The sequence below is a fragment of the Erinaceus europaeus genome, chromosome 13 (genome assembly GCF_950295315.1).
Source record: "Erinaceus europaeus chromosome 13, mEriEur2.1, whole genome shotgun sequence".
Taxonomy (NCBI): domain Eukaryota; kingdom Metazoa; phylum Chordata; class Mammalia; order Eulipotyphla; family Erinaceidae; genus Erinaceus; species Erinaceus europaeus.
In genome coordinates, this window is record NC_080174.1 from 13,915,247 (window position 1) to 13,940,163 (window position 24,917).

Below are 24,917 nucleotides of genomic sequence, written 5' to 3' on the forward strand. Positions count from 1 at the left end.
TATCATAGATGCATTTGACAGGATTCAACACACATTTGTGATGAACAATTCTCAATGAGGAGGTCAGGTGGTGGTGCACTGGGATAAGCACACATAGTGAGAAGTGCAAGGACTGGCTCAAGGATCCCAGTTCAAGCCTTGGGCTCCCCACTTGGAAGACACTTCACAAGTGGTGAAGCAGGTGTCTGTTTCTCCCTATCTCCCCCATCCTCTCTCAATTTCTCTTTGTCTTATCCACTACTCCCTGTGGACTGTTTTTTAAATTAATTAATTTTAATTTTTATTTATTTTTTATCCAGATTGCTGCTCAGCTCTGGCTTATGGTGGTGCTGGGGACTGAACCTGAGACTTGCTACTTCAGACATGGACTTTTTTTTGTTTGTTTTTTGGTATAACTGGTATACTATCTCCCTGACTTTAAAAAAAAAAATAGAGGGTGAGAGGAGAGACACCACAGGACTGCTCCACCCCTCACGAAGCTTCCCTGTTGGGTTGCTCTGCTGTGTGGTGGCTGGTGTCTGGAATTCAGTTCCTCGTACATGGTAAAAGTGTACACTCTACTGAGTGCACCGTTCCTCATCCCACCTTAGAAAAATTCAAGTTATATAACTATACGTTGTCTTTATAATTCAACATTATTTGGGGGGGGGCTTGTCAGGGCCTTGTAACTATGTTTTCACTGCTCCCACAGGACCTTCCCCTCACCCTCAACTCCTCCCCTTTCAGTACCACCTGTAGTATCTGTTTTACTTAAGACTGTCCACAGACAATAGGCCAGCGATGTTGGCCCTTCAGCTCCAGTACTCTGGTGAGACCATTCCTAGATTATAAAACTCCTTCATTCCAATTCAGGTAGTACACTTCCTAACAAAGCCTCAGTACCTGTATATGGACCAGGGCCCAAGAGACAGTACAGGTGCACATGTATCCATAAGTTACGGGGAAAATACATACCTTACAGCAAAAGTACACAATAGTTTTCAGTGATCCAGTAGCTGCAGAAAGTAGAAAGACCTAACAAAGACAACATAAAGCACTTAATCAAATAATTTCTACTTAGACCTAGATACCCTTCTCCCCTACTTTCTATTTCACTTCCCTCAATCACTCCAAGGGTAGTCTTGTCAGACAAGGGACGACAAAAGCTGGATAAGGGCAAGAGAATGGCATACTTTTTTTTTTTTTTTTTAGATTTTATGAGAAAGATAGGAGGAGTGAGAAAGAACCAGACACCACTCTGGCACATGTGCTGCTGGGAATCTAACTCAGGACCTCATGCTTGAGAGTCCAAAGCTTTTACCACTGCGCCACCTCCTGGACCATGAGAACGGCATACTTTAATGATGCCTCTTTGTCTTACTACTAGGCCACCTCATCTACCAGGGCCCTCGACAGGGAATCCCGGGATTCCACACAGACATGATGAGCCTAGACCTCTAATAGATCCCTGTCTCCACTGTCACTGGTCATATTCATCAGGAATAACATAATGGACCCATTTGTGGGCCCCTACAGGACCTCGTCTTCAATGTGGAGCAATAATGGTAGGGACTATTACATCCGAAGGGAGGTTGGACCAGAATTCTCTACCACTCGAGGAAGATGGGTCTGGCAATGTTGGTGCAACCTAGAATGTTCCTAGCTGTGACCACAGAATTTGAGCTCAGACCTACAGGGGTGCAGAGGTTACACTGAATATAGGCCCCAAATAAAAAAAAATAGGGTTTCTCTCATCTCTCATCTCCCCCTCCCATCTTAGTTTTCCTCTGTTCTATCCAATAAAATGTAAAAAATGCCCCCAGGAACATGCCTAAAGTGAATTTCCTAGCTTTCTTCTACCCTAAAATCCCTGATCTCATCAGCTCTAATCCTACTTTTTGGTCCCTGTTCATTAACAATTTTGCCTCAATTTAGGTCAATCCACCTTCCAGACACCAAGTTACAGATGCTACCATGACTCCATCCCAACTTCTCTGGGCAGACGGACCTCACCAGTGTGTCCTGGATCTTGGCATCTCCAGAGCTCTGGCCTACTAGAGAGAGAAACAGGCTGGGCGTGTGGATCGACCGGTCACTGCCCATGCTCAGCAGAGAAGCAGCTACAGAAGCCGGAACTCAGACCTTCTGCTCCCCAAAGACAACCTTGATCCATACTCCCAGCGGGAGGAGAAGTGATAGGATGAACATAAGGGGACTCTGCACTCCAGCTCCATCAGCACCCAGAGAGAGAGAAGGAAAAGGAGAAGGACATATGAGGTAGTTATGTTGTCAGGACTGGCTTGGGGGGTAAGAGAGGATTGAATCAGAGAAAGGGGGTGGGGAGAGTAGGGCGGTAGCGCAGTGTAACCACCTGCAGGGGAGTCGCTTCACAGGCGGTGAAGCAGGTCTGCAGGTGTCTGTCTTTCTCTCCCCCTCTCTGTCTTCCCCTCCTCTCTCCATTTCTCTCTGTCCTATCCAACAACGATGGCATCAATAACAACAACAATGGGTAGATAGCATAATGGTTATGCAAACAGACTGTCATGCCTGAGGCTTTGAAGTCCCAGGTTCAATTCCCTGCACCACCATAAGCCAGAGTTGATCAGTGCTCTGGTAAACATTAAAAAAAAAAATAAAAATAACTACAACAATAAAACAAGGACAACAAAAATTAATAAATATTAAAAAAAAAAGTGGGGACAACTATGTAGAAATGTGGACAGATAGTTGTAGAGATGATGGTTGGCCCATGTCTACAACCTTAAGGGAACTGTGGTAGATGGCGGTGGGGGGACTGAAAATTCAAAACTCTGGTGGAGGGATTCAAACCGCTGTTGATATGTAATTCTGTAATGTAAAAATAAAATGTAAGAAAAAATTTAGGAAAGGAAAAAGATAAGGAACATGGGCTTGAACAGATAACTTACAAAAAAAAAAGATAGTTGCCCCTGAGAAAGGAGGGGCGGGCAAAGAGGGGTGCCCACCTCCTATTTTATTCTCTTCTTTCAAGCATGTCATTGGACCTTTGGGTTGGTTCTAAAACAGAATTTATCATAAACGAATTGTTTGACCTTTGACACGCTCCTGTAAAACAGACCCCCTAACCTTGAGGGATGTGGTGGCAGTTAAGAGGGTGGAAAAGTGAGAAGAGGCAGGTAAAGAGAAAGCAGGTTGCTCGTTCAAGACTTGCATCCTCTCGCCCCTATGGATACCCGCACCCCCGGCGGAGACAGGGACTGCGCAGACGCGCCTCGCAGGCCCCGCCCCCTTCGCGCTGGGCGTCGGGTGCGCGCACGTCGCCCGCCGTCCTCGTTCTCGGGGCGTCGCCCCGCGTGTGCCGGAGTCGCCCAGCCTGTCTCCGGCACCGGAAGTGACCCTGGCAGGTTTGCCTTCAAATTCTCGGCTGACTTGAGCAGCGCCGGGGATTGTTGACGGTTGGGCCCGTCAGAGCCGGGGTCGTGAGTACCGAGCAGAAGAGCTGGGGCCGGGCCGGGCCGTCCTTCCTCGCTGCCGGGAGCCCCGCTCAAGCCGGCGGGGGCCGGTTTCCCGAGGACCCCGCGGCGGCCGGCGGTGAGTGTCCCCTCCCGGGGCTTCGCGGACTCCCGACCCCCAGGCCTGGTGCCGCCGCCGCCCCGGGTCTCCGGGCTTTGCTGTTGTCGCTGCCGCTCGTGGCTCCGGGGACGGCCGCCCACCCGGAGAGGCATCCCGAGCAGCCGGGGACTTTGGGGGGACGCCCGCCGGCCCCATCTCCAGGCCTGTGTGCTTAGATCACTCTGCCGCCTGGAGAGCAGGTTTTTACTAACTTCGTTTTCTGGACGGATCCTCACTGCAAACTCTCCTTATCCCCCCCCCCCCCAAAGTCCCCCCGGAAAACCTTGACACGGGGACGCAGCTGACTTTATTACTCTTTGTTAGGAATGGGGCGCTCGGCAGAGGATGCTGCTGTTTAGAGGAGTCGTCCTCCGGGGAGACGTGGGTCGACACATGAGAGCAAAGTCAGCCCTGGGAACACTTCAGTTATGCAACAGAATCTGTATCTAGTGGCGAAGTTAGGAAGATGGGTCCGTACAAGCATTAAAAAAAATTTTTTTTACTTATTATTGGATAGAAGCAGAAATTGAGAGGGGGAGGCGGAGATAGAGTGGGAGAGAGACAGACAGACACCTGCAGCCCAGCTTTCCCACTTGCAAAGCTTTCCCCCAGCAGGTGGGGACCAGGGGGCTCGAACCTGGGCCCTTGTGCATTGTAGCATGTGCACTCAACCAGGTTTGCCACCACCAGGCCCAGGCCCCCATCAGTGCTTTGTAATGGAAAGGTTCTCAAACCTCTTTATTCGAGAATAATGTCTTGTTTTTCTTTTAGCGGCCAAGTGCCACTTTTGTCTTTAACTCTAGTGACTTCCAGCAGCTCCTTGTTGCAGCATTCTCTTCTGAAAGCCCTGGCTTATGTCTTCAGAGATCACAAAAACCAAACAAACAGAAACCCCCCAACATGTCGCAAGTTTTTAGGATGTGTGCGATTTTTTTGTTGTTGTCATAGCCACAGGGACAGAACTCTGAAGACACCAGAACCCCCCCCCCAAAAAAAAACAAAAACAAAACAAAACCAAGAAAAGTTCTTGGGTTCTTATAGGCCTGAATGTTCAGCTTCTTTTCTTTTGTTCTTCTTTCTTTCTTCCTCCTCTTCTCTTTCTTTTTCTTTCTTTTTTTTTTTTGGTAATGATTTAGTCCTTACACAAAGAAACAGCCGCCAAACTCTTTTGTCTTTTATTAATATTGCTGATGTGTAGCCTGAGCCTGTGTCATGCCTTTTTTTTAAGAGAGGCCAGAGCTGCTGATTCACTTTCGGACATTCCTAGGCAATAACAGCTATATAAAGCTCCTTTATGACTGGATATTCTAGAAGCTTTTACATGGAACAGTTTCAGTATCAGGCACGGTTCTGTTGTCCACAACTGATTCTGCATCTTATTTTGAAACTAGAGCCACTGGGGGCCGGGTGGTGGTGGTGGTGCACCTGTTTGAGCACAGACATTACTGTGAGTGGAGGACTCAGGTTCAAACCCTCATCCCTCCCCACCCGTAGAGGAGAAGCTTCCTGTGCAGTTAAGCACATGATGTCTCTGTCTCTCTGTCTGTCTGTCTCTCTCTCTCTCTCGTAATCTTCGCATCCCCTCTCAGTTTCTCTCTGTTTCTATCCAATACATAAAAAAAAGAGAGATTAAAAAAAAAAGAAATCGGAATCACAGTTCAGATAAATACTGATTAGAAACTCTTGTAACATTTATTGTATTAACACTTACTGTATTAAGTCTTACTCTTGTAACACTTTTGTATAACACTCATTGTATAAATATTGATGATTAGAGACTTACTGTAACACTTATTATATTAACCGCCAGAATTTTTTTTAATATTTAATTTATTTATTCCCTTTTGTTGCCCTTGTTGTTTTTTATTGTTGTAGTTATTGTTGTTGTTGTTGGATAGGACAGAGAGAAATGGAGAGAGGAGGGGAAGACAGAGGGGGAGAGAAAGAGAGACACCTGCAGACATGCTTCACCGCCTGTGAAGCGACTCCCCTGCAGGTGGGGAGCCGGGGCAGCCGGGGCTCGCACTGGGATCCTTATGCTGGTCCTTGTGCTTTGCGCCACATGCGCTTAACCCGCTGCGCTACAGCCCGACTCCCCCGCCAGAATTTTTGTTTGACAGTTCTTTTTGTTTGTTTTTAATGACTTGACATATACATATGTTAAATATGCTATATTTGCATTGGCTATATGGCATATCAAATCAACATGGTCAGTGTTGATAACAGGCTAAATGTGTCTACTGATGTGGCTTGAATCTCACTTTTTGATTATATTTTAGGGGTGGGGAGATAACACACCCTGTAAGTGGATTCTTTGCTGTACAGGAGGACCTGTGTTCAAGCTTTAGGGGACCACATAGCCCCGAGGGGAAGGGCTGCAATTGGTAAAGCAGTGCTGTAGTTTCTCTCTGTCTCTTCCTAACTGAAATTGAAAAAAAGGAAAAAAAAAATCTGTTGGGAGGATATTGGAATTGTTTAGACATAAGATCCTAGTGGTTAAAATAAGTCTTCTTGGGAGTCAGGCGGTAGCGCAGTGGGTTATGCGCACGTGGCACAAAGCACAAGGACCAGTTAGGATCCGGGTTCAAGCCCCCGGCTCCCCACCTGCAAGGGAGTTGCTTCACAAGTGGTGAAGCAGGTCTGCAGGTGTCTCTCTGTCTCTCTTCCTCTCTGTCTCCCCCTTCTCTCTAAATTTCTCTCTGTCTCTATCCAATGACAAATAAATAAATAAAAATTAAAATAAAAAAATAATAAAAGAATCCTTTATAAAAAAGTCTTCCAGGGGCTGGCTGGTGGCACACCTGGCAGAGCGCACACATTACATAACACTCAAGGACCTGCCTTTGAGCCCCCAGTCCTCACCTGCAGCGGGAAAGCTTTGCTAGTGGTGAAGCAGGGCTGCAGGTGTCTCTCTCGCTCTCTGTCATCTCCTTCTCTCTAGATTTCTGGCTGTCTCTGTCCAGTGAATAAAGATAATTAAAAAAGCATAAATAAAGTCTTCCTACACACACACACTGTAATTGCTGTAGTCACCTATTTTTGTTTTCTTTGGTAAATGGAAAGTTTAATAGAAACACACACAGAGACATTTGTGTGTGTGTGTTTTCTGAGCAGATTTCTTTTTGGTGTTCTTTTTGTAGTGATAGCTTCTTGTGTTTTAAGTGTCTGTCATAGAGCGCTTAGAAAGGTAAGAAAAATGCCTGCTGGGGAGTCGGGCTGTAGCGCAGCGGGTTAAGCGCAGGTGGCGCAAAGCACAAGGACTGGCATAAGGATCCTGGTTCGAACCCCGGCTCCCCACCTGCAGGGGAATCGCTTCACAGGCGGTGAAGCAGGTCTGCAGGTGTCTATCTTTCTCTCCTCCTCTCTGTCTTCCCGTCCTCTCTCTATTTCTCTCTGTCCTATCCAACAACGACAACAACAATAATAACTACAACAATAAAACAGCAAGGGCAACAAAAGGGAATAAATAAATAAAATAAAATATTAAAAAAAATTAAAAAAAAAAAAAAAAAAAAAGAAAAATGCCTGCTATGCTCTGATTGGTTGTGGGTCACTCATTTATCGTGCTTACTCATAATCGTCCAGGACTGTAAATTAGCTTCATGATTGCTTTCCCAGAGATGAGTATTCTGAAAATAGTTTCATGATGTATTATTGTCACTTTTATTTTATTTTATTTTATTTTTTTTTTGCCTCCGGGGTAATCGTTGGGCCTCAGTGCCTACACTATGAATCCACTGCTCCTGGAGATCATTTTTACCCTTTTTGTTGCCCTTGTTTATCGTTGTTGTTATTGTTTTTATTGCTGTCATTGTTGTAGGATAGGACAGAGAGAAATTGAGAGAAGGGGAGAGGAAGACACCTGCAGACCTGCTTCGCCACCTGTGAAGTGACCCCCTTGCAGGTGGGGAGCCGGGGGCTCAAAGTGGGTCCTTACACCGGTCTTTGTGCTTAGTGCCATGTGCGAGTAAGCTGCTGCACTACCACCTCGGCCCCTTATTGTAATTTTTTTTGGTATCATTGTTGTGGTTATTATTATTGTTGTTATTGATATCGTTGTTGTTGGATAGGACAGAGAGAAATGGAGAGAGGAGGGGAAGACAGAAAGGGGGAGAGAATGATAGACACCTGCAGACCTGCTTCACTGCTTGTGAAGTGACCCCTGTAGATGGGGAGCCTGGGGCTCGAACTGGAATCCTTACCGGTCTTTGCACTTAGCTCCATGTGTGCTTAATCCACTGCGCTACTGCCCAACTTCCAATTGTCACTTTTTAAAAAAATATTTATTGCCTTTTGTTTCCTTTGTTGCTTTATTGTCGTAGTTATTACTGTTGTCGTTGTTGGATAGGACAGAGAGAAATGGAGAGAGGAGGGGAAGACGGGGGGAGAGAAAGACAGACACCTGCAGACCTGCTTCACTGCTTGTGAAGCGACGCCCCTACAGATGGGGAGCCGGGGGCTCGAACCGAGATCCTTTTTTTTTCTTTTTTTAAAAATATTTTATTTATTTTCTCTTTTGTTGTCCTTGTGTTTTTCGTTGTTGTTGTCGTTATTATTGTTATTGATGTTGTCGTTGTTAGGTAGGACAGAGAGAAATGGAGAGAGGAGGGGAAGACAGAGAGGGGGAGAGAAAAATAGACACCTGCAGACCTGCTTCACCGCTTGTGAAGCGACTCCCCTGCAGGTGGGGAGCCGGGGGCTCGAACCGGGATCCTTTTGCCGACCTTGTGCTTTGCGCCACCTGTGCTTAACCCGCTGAGCTACAGCCCGACTCCCTCGAACCGATATCCTTAACGCTGGTCTTTGCGCTTTGCTCCATGTGCGCTTAATCCGCTGCGCTGCCGCCTGACCCCCCCCCCCCCATTGTCACTTTTTTGAAAGTTACACATACTTGGTACCAAATGCTTCTGGGAAATATATGATTGAACTTCATTTGTTTCTGCTGTAGACCATCAAGTTTGCATGAAAGATTTTAATTTATTTTTAAAATTTTTTAAATTAATTTTACTTTTGAGAGAGATGAACACACACACACACACACACACACACACACACACACACACACACACACACACCAGAACACTGCTCAGCTCTGGCTTATGGTGGGGCGGGGGATTGAACCTGGGACTTTGGAGCCTCAGGCATGAGAGTCTGTTTGCGTAACCATTATGCTGTCTCCCCCGCCCTTAATTTATTTTTCATTTGATAGGGGATGAAAAGCAGAGGGAAGGAGAGATATCTGTAGCATTGCTCCACCACTCGTGAAGCTTCCCCCCTCAAGTGGGCACCAGGGACTCATTGAACTGGGGTCTTTTTGCTTCGTACTGTGGGTACTCTCCTGGCGTCACTATCACCAGATAAATATTTTGAACATTTATGCCAATTATTATTATTTGAAATTTTTTAATTCATTTACTTATTATTGGATAAAGAGAGTCAGAAATCGAGAAGGGAGGGGGAGATAGTGAGGGAAAGAGGGTACCACCTGCTTTCCCCCTGCAGGTGGGGACTAGGAACTTGAACCTGGGTCCTTGCACATGGTAATGTGTGTGCTCAACCAGATGCTCCACCAGCTGGCCCTTGATGTCAGTTCTTTAGTATGGGTTTAATATTCTCTCCTTGTTTCCAGTTACTAAACAAAGGCCTATTAAATAGAATAAACTATTCTACATATATTTATTTACTTTCCCTTTTGTTGCCCTTGTTTTTTATTGTTGTTGTAGTTGTTGTTATTGATGTTGTCGTTGTTGGATAGGACAGAGAGAAATGAAGACAGGAGGGGAAGACAGAGAGGGGGAAAGAAAGATAGACACCTGCAGAGCAGCTTCACCACCTGTGAGGCGACTCCCCTGCAGGTGGGGAGCCGGGGGCTCGAACTGGGATCCTTACACTGTCCTTGTGCTTTGCACCATGTGCGCTTAACTTGCTGTGCTATATCGCCCGACTCCCTAAGTTTTTTTTTTTGTGTGTGTGTGTGTGGTCTGGGGGGGTGGCGCAGTGGATAAAGCATTGGATTCTCAACCATGAGGTCCCAAGTTCAATCCCCAGCAGTACATGCACCAGAGTGATGTCTGGTTCTTTCTCTCCTGTGTCTCATGAATAAATAAATTAAAAAAAAAATAGAAGTCTCTGTCTCTCTCCCTCCCCCGTCCTTCTCAATTTCTATGTAAAATCAATAATAAAATTAATGAAAATATTAAAAAAAATAAAGTATTTTTTTTTAGATAGAGAATCAGAAAGGCAGAGAGTGAGACAGATATCACAGCACTTGAAGCATCCTACAATTTTGTGGGGATTGGGCTGGAACCTGGGTCCTGCACATGGCAAAGCAACACAGTATCCAAGTGAGATATTTTGCTGACCCCATCTTCTAGTTCTTGATTTTTTATTATTTTTAATTTTTTTTTATCTTCAGGCAGTTCTTTTTAGTTTAGTAAGTACTTTTTTAAAAATTTTATTTAAGAAAGGATAAATTAACAAATCCATAGGGTAGGAGGGGTACAACTCCACACAATTCCCGCCACCCAATCTCCATATCCCATCCCCTCCCCTGATAGCTTTCCCATTCTCTATCCCTCTGGGAGCATGGACCCAGGGTCATTGTGGGTTGCAGAAGGTAGAAGGTCTGGCTTCTGTATTTGCTTCTCCGCTGAACATGGGCGTTGACTGGTCGGTCCATACTCCCAGTCTGCCTCTCTCTTTCCCTAGTAGGGTGGGTCTCTGGGGAAGGTGAGCTCCAGGACACATTGGTGGGGTCTTCAATCCAGGGAAGCCTGGCCGGCATCCTGATGGCATCTGGAACCTGGTGACTGAAAAGAGAGTTAACATACGAAGCCAAACAAATTGTTGAGCAAGTTTAGTAAGTACTTTGACAATATTTCTTAAATGATGAACTTATACATTCTGTGTAAGTGGAACCCAGTCAAAGATGATTTTTTTAAAAATTTATTTCTTTATTGGGGAATTAATGTTTTACATTCAACAGTAAATACAATAGTTTGTACATGCATAACATTCCCCAGTTTCCCATTTAACAGTACAACCCCCACTATGTCATTTATCATCCTTCATGGACCTGTATTCTCCCCACCCGAAAGATGATTTTAAAAATTAAGTGAGGGGCTGGTTAGATAGCATAGTAGTTAGGCAAAAGGACTCACATCTGACATTCCAAATTCCCTGGTTCAATTTCCAGCACCACCACAAGCCAGAGCTGATCAGTACTCTGGAAAAAAAAAGTGAAGTATTTTATTTATTTTTTAAATTTATTGGGGGATTAATGTTTTACAGTCAACAGCAAATATAATAGTTTGTACATGCATAACATTTCCCAGTTTTCCATATAACAATACATCTCCCACTAGGTCCTCCGCCATCATGTTCTACCACCTCTGAACCTTCCCCCTCACTACAGTCTTTTTTTTACTTTGGTGCAATACACCAACTACTGTCAATGTTCTGCTTAGTGTTTTCCCTTCTGATCTTGTTTTTCAACTTCTGTCTGAGAGTGAGATCATCCCATATTCATCCTTCTGTTTTCTGACTTATTTCACTTAACATGATTTCTTCTAGTTCCATCCAAGATGGGCTGAAAATGGTGAAATTACTATTTTTTTTTAAAAAAATTATTCCCTTTTGTTGCCCTTGTTTTATTGTTGTAGTTATGACTGATGTCGTTGTTGTTGGATAGGACAGAGAGAAATGGAGAGAGGTGAGGAAGACAGAGAGGGGGAGAGAAAGATAGAGACCTGCAGACCTGCTTCACCACCAGTGAAGCGATTCCTCTGCAGGTGGGGAGCCAGGGGCTCGAACCGGGATCCTTATGCCGGTCCTTGCGCTTTGCGCCACCTTCGCTTAACCTGCTGCGCTACCGCCCGACTCCCGAAGTCACCATTTTTAATAGCTGAGTAGTATTCCATTGTGTATATATACCACAACTTGCTCAGCCCCTCATCTGTTATTGGAGAACTCGGCTGCTTCCAGGTCTTGGCTCTTTGAAATGTGTTGCTGTGAATAAGTAGGTATTCTTTTTAGTTATCAGAGAAAACCCTGTATTTGCTTGCTTGGGAGGGAAAACTTTCGCTTGACTTTGCATTTGTATTTATTAGAAATATTAATTTAGGCTGGTAAAAGCTCACTTGGATAGTGTACTGCTTTGCCGTGTACATCCAAGTTTGAGTCCAGATCCACTATAAACTACCAGCAGCCCAGCTGACATCTTTTAGCATTGTTACCCAGACCAGATGTCACTCCCTGTACGCCACGTGCGGCTTTAAGGCAGAAGTCGTCTCCCAGCTACTGTAGAGCTGAGTTGAAGGAATGCGAGGATGCTGAGGGTCAGACACTGGTCAAAGGTCAGAAACCTTAGTCTTAAGACATAAACCTGGTGGTTTTTATTCAAGGTTTTGCTGGGGATGTGCTGTGTGTCACCCATAATTCCTGGTATTGTAGCAGGAAAGAACAGAGTGTTATCAATGAGTCCAGAGAGTCATTATTTGGGTCATGAGATTTTTTTTTCTCCCTCCTTTGCTTTTGAACTTTAAATGCAGCTTTGAGTTACATAATTAGATACTTCAGACCCGTATTGCTTCACAACAGATTATCCCCAAACCTGGTGGCTTAAAACAACAAACATTCATTATCTCACACACTGTGTGGGTCAGGCTCTGGGCATGTCTTAATCTGCGTGCCTGTGACTCAGGGTCTTTCATGGGCAGTGATCCAGGTATCAGGGCTGCAGTGATCTCAAGGCTCAACTAAGAGGCACTCAGCCTCCAAACTCTCTCTCATGGCTGTTGGCAGGACTCCGTTTCTCTGGATTTCTGGACAGAAGGCCTCTGGTCCTCACTGGCTGTTGACCTGAGGCCTCACTCAGCTCTTTGCCAGGTGAGGCTGTGCACGGGGCTGCTCCCAGCATGGTAGCTGGTTTTCCTTAGAGAGGGCCTTCAGAGATGGTCTGACATCTCTGTCATATGGTGTCATATTCTGTTACTTTTGTCTTATTTGTTAACACATTGAGTCTTACATTCCAGGGGAGGTAGGTGATTTCACAAGAGAGGCCGTTGAGATTCATCTGAGAGACCCTCTGATTTTCTTCTTTTCTGATGTTTAGTATATGTTTCTTCTCTGTATCATCTTTCTTCACTCATACTGCCCTATCCTACCCTACGTAGACTTTTTTTTTTAATTTTATTTTTAACCTGAGCACCTGTTCAGCTTTGCCTTATGGTGGTGCAGGGGATTGAACCTGAGATTTTGGAGCCAGCCTTGGACATGAGAGTCGCTTTGCATAACCATTATGCTATCTATCTCCACCTCGTAGACTCTTTAATATATTTAATATACCTTCTTGGATGTGCATGTGTCCTTAAAAAAAAAAAATATTCTTGCAGCCAGGGAGGTTGGTCAGCGTTGGAACACAGGACTTTCACGTTTGAAGGGTGGGGCCAGAGTGGCATTCCAGTTTTGCTCTTTCATATAAAGTAAATTAATGTCTTTTTCTTTCTTTTTAAAATTTATTTATTTATTCCCTTTGTTGTCCTTGTTTCATTGTTGTAGTTATTATTGTTGTTATTGATGTCGTCATTGTTGGTTAGGACAGAGAAAAATTAAGGGGAAGACACAGGGGAGAGAAAGACAGACACCTGCAGACCTGCTTCACTGCCTGTGAAGCGACTCCCCTGCAGGTGGGGAGCCGGGGGCTCAAACCAGAATCTTTTTATTTATTTATTTATTTAGTTGCCCTTGTTGTAGTTATTATTGATGTCATTGTTGTTGGATAGGAAAGAGAAATGGAGAGAGGAGGGGAAGACAGAGGGGGGAGAGAAAGACAGACACCTGCAGACCTGCTTCACCACCTGTGAAGTGACTCCCCTGCAGGTGGGGAGCCGGGGGATCGAACCGGGATCCTTCTGCGGGTCCTTGTGCTTAGCGCCACCTGCGTTTAACCTGCTGCGCTACCGCCTGACTCCCCTCGAACCAGAATCTTTGCACCACCTGAGCTTAACCCGCTGTGCTACCACCTGACTCCCATTAATGTCTTTTTCTTTTATCATTTTATTGGGAGGGGATTAGTGGTTTACAGTATAGCTGTTGATACATTGAATGAATCTTTTTTTTTTTTTTTTGAGTAATTCTTTTTTAAAAATGTTTTGGTCTGAAAGGTGGCCCAGTGGATTAAGCTCTAGATTCTTAGGCATGAAGTCCCCCAAGTTCAGTACCCTCATTACAAGTGTCAGAGTGGTACTCTGATGCTGTCTCTCTCTTCCCTTCTCTCCCCCATAAATAAATAAATGCATCTTTATAAAGTTGATGAAAAGTTTTACATAGCATATATCTTTTTTAATTTATAAAATGATACTGGGAGATAGGTCTTTGTGTTTTCAGAATTTTCCCACCCAGTTCTGTTTTTTAAAATATTTTTAATTTATTTATTATTGGATGGAGACAGAAATAAATCGAGAGGGGAAGGGGTAATAGAGAGGGAGGAGACTGAAAGATACCTGCACCCCTGCTTCATACTTTAAAAGCTCACCTAACCCTGCAGGTGGGGACCAGGGTCTTGAACCCAGATCCTTGCGTATGGTAACATGTTCCCCCCCCCCCCCAGTTCTATTTTGATGACTTACCTGTGTTACTGTGTGCATATTTCCAAGTTCATTGCTTTCAGCTGCTGCATGGCTTTCTATTGTCACTCACTGCATTCTTTCCCTGGTCCCTAGAGGGAATGGAAGGGTAGCCTCCAACTCCTTGATTTTTATAGCAGTTCTGTCGTCAATGTCCCACAAGTGCCTTCATGGGTCAGTGTGTGTCTTTTTGTGTAGTATTTCTGAAAGAGTGAAGTGAGAATGCTGAGTCATCAGATTAGTGCATTCCTGATTTCCCTGGGTGCAGCCAGTGCAGTCAGGCTGTGCTTCAGAGTGACTTCTGCTACTTTATGCCCACAGATTTTATGTGAGGGCTTCCTTTTCCTCACATCTTTGCCAGTAATTATTTTGAATTAACTTTTTTTTTTTTTTTTGCCTCCAGGGTTATGGCCATTTTCCCCATTTTATTGGATAGGACAGAGAGAAACTGAGAGGGGAGGGGAAGATAGAGAGGGGGAGAGATAGACACCTGCAGACCTGCTTCACCGCTTGTGAGGTGACCCCGCTGCAGGTGGAGAACCGGGGGCTTGAACTGGGATCCTTGTGTGAGTCCTTGCATTTCGTACAATGTGTGCCTTTCCGGGTGTGCCGCTGCCTCTGCAGACCTGCTTCACTGCTTGTGAAGCTTCTCCCCCTGCCCCCCCACACTCGCAAGTAGAGAGAGAGCAGGGACTTGAACCTTGGTCCTTCCATGTGGTAACGTGTGCACTCTGCTGGGTTTGGCTGAAGTTGCTGGGTTGGCACTGCTGGTGTTCCATCCTGGTGGGGATGGTGAAGACCCTGATACTTAGTGCATGGCGCACACGTGCTAACGGACCAGGTTTGTACCGTCAGCTGAACCACCAGGACTCGCAGACCGCAGAAGCCTGAGACTACTGGGTCTGATGTTGGCATCCCAGCCTTTTTATTTTTGCCTTCAGGCAAAAAACTCTGGGGCTCAGTGCCTGCACTACTAACCCACTGCTCCTGGTGATCATCCTTTTTTTTTTTGTGTGTGTGTATGTGTTCATTTTATTGGATAGGATAGAGAGAGAAAAATTGAGAGAGGATGGGGAGAAATAACAGACAACTGCAGACCTGCTTCATGACTTGTGAAGGGTCCTCCCTGCAGGTGGGGAGCTGGGGGCTCTAGCTGGCATTTTTGCTCCGCTCCTTGCACTTGGTACTATGTGTGTTTAACCTGGTATGCCATTGTCTGACCCCCGCATCCCAGCTTTTCCATCAGTCTGATCCCACCTCTGATCTCTGCCCTCAGGAGCAGAATACCTCATCCTCTCCTGCACTGACGGAGCAGGGCTTTTAGCCCCATTCACTCAGCATTTCTCTACTATTATCTTCGAATTCTGGGCTGTGTGAATGCTTCTCTTCTCTTCTGTTTGGTCCCAGGTCTGATACACAATGAGTCCAGTTGATATTCCTGGTTGGCCAGCTATCATCCCCCCCCTTTTTTTTTTTTTTTTTTTGCCTCCAGAGTTATTGCTGGGGCTCGGTGCCTACACTAAGAATCCACTGTTCCTGGAGGCTATTTCCCCCCCCTTTTTGTTGTCCTTGTTGCTTATTATTATTGTTGTCATCGTCGTTGGATAGGACAGAGAGAAATGGAGAGAGTTGGGGGAGAGAGATACCTACAGACCTGCTTCACTGTGAAGTGAAGTGACCCCCCCTGCAGGTGAGGATCTGGGGCTCGAACCAGAATCCTTATGCTAGTCCTCGAGTTTTGTGCTGTATGCGCTTAACCCGCTGTGCTACCGCACAACCCCCAGGTCTGCAGGTGTCTTATCTTTTTCTCCCCCTCTTGTCTTCCCCTCCTATCTCGATTTCTCTCTGTCCTATCTAATAACAACAATAACAGTAATAACAAGGGCAACAAAAATGGGAAAAATGGCCTCCAGGAGCAGTGGATTGACAGTGTAGGCATCGAGCCCCAGCGATAACCCTGGAAGCAAAAAAGAAAAACAAACCAAAAAGCCAGTCACCCCACAAGACTTATTTTGGAGAGATGTACTATGGATATGCTTTTCTTTCTCTTTTAGCTTCTAGGTGAGCATGAGTCTTCTTATGATCAGCGAGAATGTAAAACTGGCTCGCGAATATGCCTTGCTGGGAAACTATGACTCTGCGATGGTCTACTACCAGGGAGTGCTTGACCAAATGAACAAGTACCTCTACTCAGTCAAAGACACATACCTCCAACAGAAATGGCAACAGGTGAGAATTATGGCTGCTGTCCATACTGACCTGAAGAGGTGATGTTTAAGAATTTCTGTTTTTTGATCTTTATTTATTTATTGGATAGAAGCAGCCAGAAATCTAGAGGGGAGGAGGAAATAAGAAAGAGAGAGAGAGACAGACATCTATAGCCCTGCTCCAGCACATGTGAAGGTTTCCCCCCTGCAGGTGGGCACCGGGGGTTCGAACCTGGGTTCTTGTGCACTATAATGTGTTTGGTTAACCAGGTGAGCTACCATCTGGCCCTACTGAAGATATGATTTAAATAGGTTGTCAGTATATGTAGCATCTAGAGAATTGAAGCACATGAGCTTGCTAAGCAAACAAATAAATAAAAGCAAGCAAACTATGTTTCTGAGACCTTGTAACAACTATGGTGGTTATCTGTTATCCTTGGGAGGTGGAAGGGTAAGGACATAGCACCTTGGTGGTGGGTATGGTGTGGAACTATCCCCTGTAATCTTAAAGTCTTGTAACCCACTATTACAAATAAAATTTAAAAAAGGTCCAGGAGGTGGTGCAGTGGATAAAGCATTGGGCCCTCAAGCATGAGGTCCTAAGTTCAATCTCTGGCAGTACATGTACCAGAGTGATGTCTGTTTTTTTTCTCTCTCTCCTCCTATCTTTCTCATAAGTAGATAAAATATTTGAAAAAATGAAAAAAGGGAGTCAGGTGGTAGTGCAATGGGTTAAGCGCAGGTGGTGCAAAGCACAAGGATGTAAGGATCCCAGTTCGAGCCCCCATACCCCCACCTGCGGGGGGGGGGGTCACTTCACAAGCAGTGAAGCAGGTCTGCAGGTGTCTTTCTCTCTCCCTCTCTGTCTTCCCCTCCTCTATCCATTTCTCTCTGTCCTATCCAACGAGTACAACAATAAAATAACAAGGGCAACAAAAGGGAATAAATAAATATTTTAAAAAAATGAAAAAAAGTAGATTGGTAATACATTTCATAATTGTATCAAGGGTGTTTATATGGATTTGCATGTGATGTTTCTTGAAATTTTATTCATCTTATTTCATAGTCTATTACTATCAGTTCTCAGTTTTTTAAAATTTTTTAAATATTTATTCCCTTTTGTTGCCCTTGTTGTTTTATTGTTGTAGTTATTATTGTTGTTATTGATGTTGTTGTTATTGGATAGGACAGAGAGAAATGGAGAGAGGAGGGGAAGACAGAGAGGGGGAGAGAAAAATAGAGACCTGCAGACCTGCTTCACCGCCTGTGAGGCGACTCCCCTGTAGCTGGGGAGCCGGGGGCTTGAACCAGGATCCTTATGCCGGTCCTTGTGCTTTGCGCTGTTCTATTATTATTATTATTATTACTATTATTATTATTATATTTATTGGATGGAGACATCCAGAAATTGATAGGAAGGGGAATATAGAGAGGGAGAAAGAGAGACACCTGCAGCACTGCTTTACCACTTGTGAAGCTTTCCCCCTGCAAGGGGGGACCAGGGGCTTGAACCCGGGTCCTTGCACACTGTAACGTGTGCTCGGCCACGTGTGCCACCACCTGGCCTCCCTCAGTTCTTTTATTTATTTATTATTCTTTTTTGCCTCCAGGGTTATTGCTACACTACAAATCCATTGCTCCTGGAGGCCATTGTTTCCCCTTTTGTTACCCTTATTTGTTCACCATTGTTGTTATTGTTGCTATTACTGTCATTGTTGAATAGGACAGAGAGAAATGGAGAGAGGAGGGAGTTGGGCGGTAGCACAGCGGTTAAGCACACGTGGCGCAAAGCACAAGGGCTGGCATAAGGATCCCGGTTCAAGCCCCCGGCTTTCCACCTGCAGAGGAGTCGCTTCACAAGCGGTGAAGCAGATCTGCATGTGTCTATCTTTCTCTCCCCCTCTTTGTCTTCCCCTCCTCTCTCTATTTCTCTCCTGTCTAACAGTGATGACATCAATAACAACAACAATAAAACAAGGGCAACAAAAAGGGACAATGAATAAATAAATATTTAAAAAATGGAGAGAGGAGAAGACGAAGGGGGAGAGAAAAATAGACACCTGCAGACCTGCTTGTGAAGTGACCCCCTGCAGTTGGGGAGCTGGGGCTCGAACCAGGATCCCTACACCGGTCTTTGAGCTTTGTGCCATGTGCACTTAACCCGTTGAGCTACCATCTGGCCCCACCTCAGTTCTTTTTTTTTTTTTTTTTTAAGATTCTATTTGTTGATCAGTGAGAGAGGAAAGATAGTATCAGAGTATCACTCTGGCACATATGAAACTGGGAATTAAACTCGGGACCTGTCAAGTAAAAGAAAACAAAACAAAATAAAAAGTGGCTGCTGGAAGCAGTGTGGATTCATTGTGCAGGCACTTCTTCTTCTAGCGTTTGCCATTGTGCAGGCACTGAACCCCAGCAATAACACTGGTGGCAAAAATAAAAATAAGTAACTCAGGACCATATGATTTTGATGATGAGTGATGCTTTTTAGTCAGTTGTATTTTTAATTAAGTTTGAATAGCGGTATTAAGAGGGGGTGGGGTGGCTGGGATATACCTGCGGCTGCCTTACACCACTGCCCAATCGCAGGACTGCATGCTTTTCAATCCAAAGCTTTACCTTCTACGTGGTGAAATCAGTGGTTTCTGGTCAGCATTAAAAAAATTATTTATTCCTTTTTGTTGCCCTTGTTGTTTTATTGTTGTAGTTATTATTGTTGATATTGATGTCGTCATTGTTGGATAGGACAGAGAGAAATGGAGAGAGGAGGGGGAGATAGAGAGTGGGAGAGAAAGATAGACACCTGTAGTGCAGGCCTGCTTCACCACCTGTGAAGCGACTCCCCTGCAGGTGGGGAGCCGGGGGCTCGAACCGGGATCCTTATGCGGTTCCTTGCACTTTGCGCCATGTATGCTTAACCTGCTACGCCGCTGCTGGACTCCCTTTTTTTTTTTTTTTTTTAACCAGAGCACTGCTCAGCTCTGGTTGATGGAGGTAGGGGAAGTTGGGAATAAATATCCTTTTTTGTTGTTGTTGTTATTGGATAGAGACAGAGAAATTGAGAGAGGAGGAGGAAGATAGAGAGACACCTGCAGACCTGCTTCACCGCCTGTGAAGTGACTCCCCTGCAGGTGGGGAGCCGGGTCCTTGAGTAAGAACCATAAGTTAGTAACATGGCTTACCGTGCCAGGATCCCTTATTATTTTAGTGGAATTAATTTTATGATGAAAAACAAGGAAATAAGAAACCTTCACTAAAATTTGATAGAATAACTTGGTGTGGTTTTTAAATGTCTGACATCAAAATGGAGTTCACTAACATCACTTGTCAACCCAGTTTAATCTTGACAGTGTTTCCTTACAGAAATATAATGTGCTATATTGTCCTTCAAAACCAGGTTTGGCAGGAAATAAATGTGGAAGCTAAACATGTGAAGGATATTATGAAAACACTAGAGAGCTTTAAACTGGACAACACTCCATTGAAAGCTGCACAACATGAGTTCCCAGCTTCTGAGGGAGAAGTCTGGTCCTTGCCAGTACCTGTGGAGCGAAGGTAAGTGGAGATTCTTTAAGAAATAACTTAGCACAGGAAACTGATAACATTGCTTATATCTCAAGAATCACTGGGTGCCTGAGAGGTAGGAATGGGAGAAGGTTTTTACTGAGTGCCTTTATTTATTTGTTTATTTATTTATTGCCTTCAGGGTTATTGCTGGGGCTTGGTGCCTACACTATGAATTCACTGCTCCTAGAGACCATTTTCCCCATTTTTGTTGTCCTTGTTGTTATAACTGTTATTGCTGGTGTTGGATAGGACAGCGAGAAATGGAGAGAGGAGGGAAAGACAGAGGGGGAGAGAAAGATAGACACCTGCAGACCTGCTTCACCACCTGTGAAGCAACCCCCCTGCAGGTGGGGAGCCGGGGCTCGAATTGCTATCCTTACACCGGTCCTGGCGCTTCATGTCATGTGTGCTTAACCCAGTGTCCTACCACCTGGCCCCACTCAGTGCTGTTTAGAACTAAACTGTGTGTCCTATTATAGACCCATTTTATAAAATGGCTCTTTATAGACCCATTTTGATAAATTTCGGTGAAAATAAATCCAAAAGTATATCTTCACGAGTGAGCTGAAAGTAGTATGAACATTGTTAACTCATGGAATAAGCATGGGCCTGGGAATTGAAATATCTGGGCTCTTGATCCAGGAGTTGGCTCAGTCGATAAAGCACTGGACTCTCAAACATGAGGTCCCAGGTTCAGTCCCAAGCAGCACATGTACCAGAATGATGGCTGATTCTCCCTCTCTCCTCCTTTCTAATTAATTAATAAATAAAATATTAAAAGTTATATTTAGGCTCTAGTTTTCTAGATTTCCCTCTAAATTAGGTTCTAGAAAATCATGTAACATTTTTGAGGCCTCAGAATTCTCTTTTGTGCTGTGGGGAAGTTTGACTTCAGCAGTGGTTCTCAGACAAGCTGTCACAGAATACTGCTGCTCATGAAGCCTTATGGCTACTCAAAACGAAAACAAAAAACTGCCTTTTCAATTTATGGTGGCGAAAAGATAAAATGCTCTAAATTTTAGGGTTTTAAAAAAATACTTATTTCCCCTTTTATTGCCCTTGTTTTTATTGTTGTAGTTATTATTGGTGTTGTTATGGATGTCGTTGTTGTTGGATAGGACAGAGAGAAATGGAGTGAGAAGGGGTAGACAGAGGGGGAGAGAAGGTAGACACCTGGAGACCTGCTTCACCGCCTGTGTAGCTACTCCCTTGCAGGTGGGGAGCCGGTCCTTGTGCTTTGTGCCAGGTGCGTTTAGACATTTTAAGTTTTTAATCTCTTGCATTTTCCCCACCCAGTTACTGTGGTATCAGCAGAGGTATAATTAGTGAAAGTGCTGTTTACTGAAATGCTTTATAGAGTTAGTCATGCTTAGCTTCACTGCGAGTTTTCTTTCCTTCCTTTATAAAATTATTTATGTCTTTATTTTGGATAGAGACAAATTGAAAGGGAAGCAGAGACAGGGAGAGAGACACCTGCGGCCCTGCTCCACCACTTGTGAAGCCTCCCCCCTGCAAGTGGGGCCTGGGGGCTTGAACCCAGGTCCTGTGCCCTGTAGTGTGTGTAATCAACCAGGTATCCTACCACCCGGCTCCCTGGACCATGTGTGTGTGTTTAAATCTATTATTCATTTAATATTGGGTAGAGATACAGAGAAATTGAGAGGGAAGAGAAAGAGAGAAGGAGAGAGACAGAGAGACACCTGTAGCCCTGCCTCACCACTCACGAGTCTTTCCCTCTGCAGGTGGGGATCAGGGGCTTGAACCTTGGTAATGTGTGCACTTCACCAGGTGCTCCACTACCTGGCCCTCCCACTGTTTTCTGACTGATGCTTGTGTGGTGGATGCCACTTGTGTCTTTCACCTACGTAACAGATTTATTGATTTAGGTCTAAGTTTGTGCTCTGTTTAAAATAAATGAGCCCATCACAGGTAATGCTTGTAGTTCGCTGCTGCTTTGCCCCCTAACCAGTTTGAGAATCGGTATAAAGGTTCTACACAGCCATTTTTGTTTAGTATTCCGGCAGTGTAACGCTTGACTGTATTTGCGGTAGCTGCTCACTGTTGAGTACTAACTGTTAGAGGCTATTTTTCTATGCAAAAATGTGTCACTACTTTTCTGACAACCTAGAATTCTTATGGAGAGAGATGGAGTGACACCAAAGCACTACTTCACCAACCATTGGCTTTCACTTATCTTTGCCCTCAGTGCTCTTATGCGGTGCTGGGGATTGTGCCCAGGGTCTCCTGCATGAAGGCTCTTGCACTACCCATTGAATCACCTTTCTGGCTCCATAGCTGTTTGTTAGGAATGGAGATATGAAGATTACGACCTTCCATTATTTGCCATCTATGTAACCATATTCACTCCATTAGTGTTTTCTGTGTCACCAAAGATAGCTGACATCTTCTAGCCTTAGATTTTAGATTTTGCTAACCCTAAGTTAATTCAGTATGTTTGGTGTTCATTCACTGCATTGGCTTCTTTGTTTCACAAACTAGTTTACACATTATGTGTGTCTCTGTATTGGAACCAATTCCAGGTGCTGATTGTGTTACTGACGACCTTGTGTTTTATTAGACCCTCACCAGGACCTAGAAAACGCCAGTCTTCTCAGTTCAGTGACCCTAAACCCCACAGTAACCGCCCAAGTACAACTGTCCGAGTACACCGTCCGTCTGCACACAACCTTCACAATGACAGGGGGAAGCCTGTCCGATGTCGGGAAAAGAAGGAACAGAATAAAGGAAGAGAGGAAAAGGTACCTGTTACTGATTCTTATAATTGAAATTTTGACTTGTAAATCCTAAAAATGACCGCTCTAGCAGTGTGGGAAGTGGCCTAGAGGTATGGTTCTGGACTTCAAGTATGAAATTTGCAAGTTCGATCCCTGGCATCAGATGTGTAAGAGTGGTAATCTGCTTTATTTATTTATCTATCTATTCCCCTTTGTTGCCCTTGTTGTTTTTTATTGTTGTGGTTATTATTGATGTCATCGTTGTTGACTAGGACAGAGAGAAATGGAGAGAGGAGGGGAAGACAAAGAGGGGGAGAGAAAGATAGACACCTGCAGACCTGCTTCACCACTTGTGAAGTGACTCCCCTGCAGGTGGGGAGCTGGGGGCTCAAACTAGGATCCTTATGCTGGTCCTTGCACTTTGTACCTTACGCCACCTGCACTTAACCCGCTTAATCTTCTTATTTTCTTTTTTGGAGCAGGGTGGTGGCACACCAAGTTGAGTGCCTGTGTTACAAGAAACCTGGGTTGAAGCCCCCAGCCCCCACCTGCAGGGGGGAGGCTTCAAGTATCGTGAAGCAATGATGTTTCCCCTTCCCGCTTGATTTCTCTCTGTCTCCAATAAATAAATAATTTTAAAAAGACTTAAAATCTTTTTGAAAGGATGAGGGCTACTTGTTTTTATGGTTTTTAGTTATTAAAGCTCCCAGACTGAAATAATCACACTGCACCAAGGCTTTTTCCCATGTATTGTTGAGCCTGACAGTGACCTGCTGATTTTATTCAGGTCCTGCCTACCTAAATTCAGAAGATATCTTTGTTTACTTATTTATTTATTTACTTAAAAATTAATTTATTTTTTGCACCATAAGCCAGAGCTGAGCAGTGCTCTGGTAAAATAAATAAGTAAATAAATAACTAATATAGTTTATAGCAGAGAGACCAAGAAGTAACTACTCTAGCCAAATGATCCAATTTATCACAAGTCCTGGAACAACTCAACATCCTGTGCCTCCTTATCTGCTCCACTGACTGGAACAAAGTTTCACGTCAGTGATGTTCCTGCCAAAAAAAACTTGGAAAAAACCACATACCCTTCCTTCATCTAATCCTAAGGAACCACCAGACAAACCCAAACCAAAGCATATTTTACAAAATAATTAGCCTGTAGTTGTCAAAAAAAAGGCCAAAAATGGCAAAGGCTGAGGAAATGTTCATATTGAAAGAGACTGGAGGGAGTCAGGCAGTAGCGCAGCGGGATAAGGGCACGTGGCTCAAAGCGCGAGGACCGGCATAAGGATCCGCATAAGGATCCCGGTTCCACGCCCCGCCTCCCCACCTGCAGGGGAGTCGCTTCACAAGCGGTGTCTGTCTTCCTCTCTCCCTCTCTGTCTTCCCCTCCTCTCTCCATCCTGTCCAACAACAATGACATGAGTAACAACTACAACAATAAAACAACAAGGGCAGCAAAAGGGAATAAATAAGTAAATATTGAAAAAAAAAGAAAGAGAGACTGGAGTAACATGACACCTGAGCACAATGTCTATAACTTTGTATTAAATCTTGGCATGGGACAAAGTTGTAAGTTTTGAAGGTCATTAGATTAGATAATAGCTGTATCAATGTTAATATTCAGGGCTTTTGTTAGCTGCATTGTGCTTGTGTAGAAGAAGTGTCTTGGTATTTAGTAAATACTGTAAACTTTTTAAGGGTAGGAGGACATAATAGGTCTTTTAAAAATATATATATTTATTTGATAGAGACAGAGAAATCAGGAGGGAAGAAGAGGGAGACACAGAGGGAGAGAGAGGCTTTTCCCCTGCAGGTGGGGACTGGGAGCTTGAACCCAGGTCCTTGTATATTGTTCCATGTGTACTCAACCTGGGATGCCATTGCCTGGACCTTGAAGACAGAAGTATTTTTTTTTTTTTTTTTAACCAGAGTGCTGCTGAATTCTGGCTGATGGTAGTGCAGGGAATTGCACCTGGGACTCTGGAGCCTCAGGCATGAGTGTCTCTTTGTATAACCATTATGCTATCTACCTCAACCTCAGAAATCTTTATAGGGTTCATGAGGTAATTTCTCACCAGAATGTCAGTGCTTTGTTTTGTTATGAAAACACTGTATTAAGAAAACACTAGGAATTTTCTTCTCCTTTAACTGTTACCTAAAACTCCTTGCTCTTTCTTACAGTGGTGGGGCAGTGTGTGTGT

At 44.4% G+C, this 24,917-nt stretch overlaps 1 protein-coding gene across 3 annotated transcripts in view; it reads left to right on the forward strand.

The window, feature by feature from the left end:
- Positions 1–3,275: 3,275 nt before the first annotated feature.
- Positions 3,276–24,917, forward strand: part of KATNA1 (katanin catalytic subunit A1) — a 36,287-nt gene continuing 14,645 nt past the window's right edge. Inside the window, exons 1-4 of one of the 3 annotated variants that reach the window (XM_060205361.1) lie at positions 3,276–3,549; positions 16,250–16,424; positions 19,800–19,957; positions 22,548–22,728. In XM_060205361.1, coding sequence (XP_060061344.1) covers positions 16,263–16,424; positions 19,800–19,957; positions 22,548–22,728 — 501 coding nt within the window. In that variant the 5' untranslated portion in view covers positions 3,276–3,549; positions 16,250–16,262. Of the gene's footprint in view, positions 3,550–12,309; positions 12,457–16,249; positions 16,425–19,799; positions 19,958–22,547; positions 22,729–24,917 lie in introns of those variants that run through there. The other 2 variants (XM_016185225.2, XM_060205360.1) reach the window with 2 other exon arrangements.